The 4,122-nt window shown below is 33.8% G+C and overlaps 1 protein-coding gene across 1 annotated transcript; it reads left to right on the top strand.

Annotated features, from left to right (window-relative positions):
• Positions 1–546: 546 nt before the first annotated feature.
• LOC129873631 (1-aminocyclopropane-1-carboxylate synthase 3) lies at positions 547–2,737 on the top strand. Its single transcript, XM_055948761.1, has 4 exons — positions 547–901; positions 1,019–1,150; positions 1,271–1,431; positions 1,557–2,737. Exons 1-4 carry the CDS (start codon positions 755–757, stop codon positions 2,524–2,526), a joined length of 1,410 nt encoding a protein of 469 aa, XP_055804736.1. The 5' UTR covers positions 547–754; the 3' UTR covers positions 2,527–2,737.
• Positions 2,738–4,122: the final 1,385 nt, after the last annotated feature.

The raw sequence follows: 4,122 nt of genomic DNA, 5'->3' as shown, positions 1-4,122 counted from the left end.
AAATAGAGAAAGTAGAGAAAGTGTATAACACACACCACTGATGTGTTTGTGTTTCTCAAATTAATAAATGATAGTTTAGGTATGAAACTCACACTTCCAATAGTTTATGTATGAAACTCAAAAAAAAAGAATAGTTTTGATGTGTATTTGACAATTATCTCAATAATAAATAAAAACAATTTCATTAAATAAATCTTTTGGTTTATAATTTCTTTAAGGTACATTACAAAAACTAAATTTAGATGGAGAGTGTAGACATTAGTGCTAGGCTGAAATCCCAAGTACGTGTTTTTAGTGCGCTTAGGTAACACGGAACTTTAATTGTCCTTAAATTACTATACGTTAAACACTGAAATTCAACGGTGCTAAGCGCGTTAAATTAGACATTTACTTAAAAAGAATTATTTGCTTAATTAAAAAGGAATTTAAAATCTTAAGAGTCAAAGAGTATTATGGGTAGTTTGGCTGCCGTGTATTTCTTTGATTGACAAAACTCCTATATATAGCCATAGGATATGCCAGCAAATGGCAACAACATCTCCATCTCATACTTTCTATAAACTACAATCTCCAATTTGATCGTTCTTTCCAAATCAAACTCTTCTTTTCAACAAAAAAAAAAAACCATCCAAAGTGATCAATTACTTGTTACGTCCAACTCTTTCTTGCTGGCACATTCCAGTCGATCAATAGCTTTGTGACTCAATTTATTTCTCAAAATATACACAACCAGAAGCTCATAACACCAGAAAAGATGAAGCTATTGTCAGAGAAAGCCACGTGTAACTCTCACGGACAAGATTCTTCCTACTTTTTAGGATGGCAGGAGTACGAGAAGAACCCATACGATGAAATTCAGAATCCTAAAGGAATCATTCAGATGGGTCTAGCAGAGAATCAGGTAATTAGAAAAAACACTAAATTAAACCAATTCTGTTTTGCTTTTACGAACTCCCATCTCCGATTGGCGGCTTTCACATTCTTTGTTTTAACATTAAAACTTTTTTTCCTTCCGCAGCTTTCTTTTGATTTATTAGAGTCATGGCTAGCACAAAATCCTGATGCAGCTGGGTTTAAGAGAAATGGAGAATCAATATTCAGGGAACTTGCTCTGTTTCAAGATTACCATGGCCTTCCTGCTTTCAAGAATGTACGTATCAACTCCCACAGACTTTTGAAATAATTATTCTAATGTATTATGAATATATATTAAATAATACGTAGGTGTGACATCATTATCTTACGTTGCTGTGTTTATTTTATAATGCAGGCAATGACAAAATTCATGTCAGAAATAAGAGGAAACAAAGTAAGCTTTGATTCCAACAAGCTCGTTCTTACAGCCGGTGCAACTTCCGCTAATGAGACACTTATGTTTTGCCTGGCTAACCAAGGCGACGTTTTTCTCCTTCCTACCCCATACTATCCTGGGTACGTTCTAATCTAATTTATGTAATACTATTTGACTGTATAATTTTGAAGTTAAAAAATTTCAAATAATTAGTGTCGTCTATATTTTCTCTTTACTGATGGTCCTTTTGCATTATACAATGCAGATTCGATAGAGACCTCAAATGGAGAACTGGGGCAGAGATTGTGCCAATACACTGCTCAAGTTCAAACGGCTTCAGAATTACAGAATCCGCTCTTGAAGAAGCTTATCTAGACGCTAAAAAGCGCAACCTTAAAGTGAAAGGTGTTCTAGTGACCAACCCTTCAAATCCATTGGGTACAACACTTACCCGAAATGAGCTTGAACTCCTCCTTGCTTTCATCGACACAAAAGGCATCCACCTCATCAGTGACGAGATCTATTCGGGGACTGTTTTTAACTCGCCAGGCTTCGTTAGTGTCATGGAAGTTCTAATTGAAAAGAACTACATGAAAACCGAAGTTTGGGAGCGAGTTCACATTGTTTACAGTCTCTCAAAAGATCTCGGTCTCCCCGGCTTTCGCATTGGTGCAATTTACTCAAACGATGAAATGGTTGTCTCCGCAGCCACAAAAATGTCCAGTTTCGGATTAGTCTCTTCGCAAACTCAGTACCTTCTTTCATGCATGCTGTCCAATAAAAAATTCACGAAGAAATACATCTCTGAAAATCAAAAGAGGCTAAAGAAACGACATGCAATGCTTGTAAAAGGTCTTAAAAACGCCGGTATTAACTGCCTTGAAAGCAATGCCGGTCTGTTTTGTTGGGTAGACATGAGGCATCTACTGCAGTCCAATAATTTTGACGCTGAAATGGACTTATGGAAGAAAATAGTGTACGATGTTGGCCTAAACATCTCTCCTGGATCATCATGCCATTGTACCGAACCGGGCTGGTTCCGTGCATGTTTCGCTAACATGTCCGAAGATACGTTAAACTTAGCCATGGGACGTATGAAGGCTTTTGTCGAGTCCACTGCTCCCAACACTATTAATCACCAGAATCAGCAACAATCTAACGCGAATTCAAAGAAGAAGACATTCTCCAAGTGGGTTTTTCGACTATCATTCAATGACCGTCAAAGAGAACGATAGTCCTGCAAGTGTGAACATTACCTCGTCCAGATGATTATTTTTACTCAATATTCAGATATTGAGTTCACCAAATATTTTTTTGTATGATTAAAATACTTTTTTTTTATGTTAGAGGGTGCACTCTGTCCATTTGATGGACGAGCAGTGGTTTTTCATAATTTTGTGTAATTAACATCTCGAAGATTGAATATCTGCACCAAATCTTCTTGAACTGTTCAAACTACTACACATTATGTCATAAATCTTTCTTGGTATGTTAATTATTTTCATCACATGATGCTGATAATGAGTATATTGATATTTTAACATGCAATTTTTGATACATTATATTACATTTTCTGTAGATTCCTCATGTTATGATAATACACAAATTTATGGTAGAGGCGGAATTAACGGGAAAACAACGTGTCCTATCATGCCGAACGTTGGACGTTGGCCGGTTTCTTAACTTGCGAGTAATATTTTATTCATCAACCGACTTTTTTTCCTGTTGAAAAATATATGTAGGAAGAAAAAATTCTACTTTGTTCAGGGGCGGAGTTAGTAAGGGCAAGAGGGTTCATTTGAATCATCTTCTCCGGAAAATTACATTATACATGATTGGGTGGGTACAACGTATACAAAAATAATAGTCAGAAGACAAACGTGCCTTTTATTTTCCTCCTTTGAGGTTTCTAAAACCTTCTTTTTATGGGGGTTGCAATAAGATAACACTAAACTCGTCTGAATTCTTGGACAAAAAAGATAAAAAGAAACGAAAGAGAAAGAGTTGAAAAAATGAAAAGTGAGGAAACAGATTGCTTGCAAGTAATTGCAAAGTTTCTACGCTTTTGTAATTTTCTACTAGTACTACTTTTTTGTAGGTTTGAGTGTTGTTGTTAATGACTACACCCACCGGTCTATTTTCACTGTAATTATGTTTTTTTTTTTGCACGCCTTTAAAAATACATTAACTAAAAAGATAATTCGATTAAAAAAATAGTTTTATTTTAATTTATTATTAATTTTTTATCACATATTTTTTTTCTATATTTATTGAATAAAAATAAAATTTAATAATTAATTACATCTTAATTTTATAAAATAATAATTATTTTTAATAACCTTGACAGCTAAAGTGAGCACTTCCAAATCTGCGCGGACATTAGTTTTCTTCTTGCTGTCAAATGGTGGTTCACAAAGATGTTTTTGGAATATGTGTTAAACTTGTGCGGGAGCATCATTTTAGTCAAGAAACAATTGTACTCTTTTTGATTAATGGGTATTGGGATCTTCACGTGTTTAGTTGAGCACAACTTAGCTTATGTTGCGGCCTTCATATACTTTTTGAGTTTAGTTTATGTAAAAACATTTATTTATTAAAAAATATAATTAATATAACACTGATGCCCCGAAAATGGGTAAAATTTATTAAGAAATAGAGTTATTAAAAAATTGTAAGTAAACTTTTTGATACTAAATATTAAAATAGTAATTTCATGAAAATAATAACTAATATGCTAATGTTGATTAAAATTCATAAATAGTAGTATAAAAATATTTTTATTACACTAGTCTTTCGAGTACGAGAAGTTATGCATTGATGTGTAAGAAAAA

This window comes from Solanum dulcamara, chromosome 11 (assembly GCF_947179165.1).
Source record: "Solanum dulcamara chromosome 11, daSolDulc1.2, whole genome shotgun sequence".
NCBI classification, from domain to species: Eukaryota; Viridiplantae; Streptophyta; class Magnoliopsida; order Solanales; family Solanaceae; genus Solanum; species Solanum dulcamara.
This window is presented reverse-complemented; position numbering and strand designations above follow the sequence as displayed.

What these genes read in the sequence shown, in the direction of transcription:
- LOC129873631 (XM_055948761.1), top strand. Translation starts at nt 755, where the DNA reads ATGAAGCTATTGTCAGAGAAAGCCACGTGTAACTCTCACGGACAAGAT. An exon ending in TGGGTCTAGCAGAGAATCAG is followed by an intron (nt 902 to 1,018) that starts GTAATTAGAAAA and finishes TTCCTTCCGCAG; the next exon opens with CTTTCTTTTGATTTATTAGA. An exon ending in GCCTTCCTGCTTTCAAGAAT is followed by an intron (nt 1,151 to 1,270) that starts GTACGTATCAAC and finishes TTTATAATGCAG; the next exon opens with GCAATGACAAAATTCATGTC.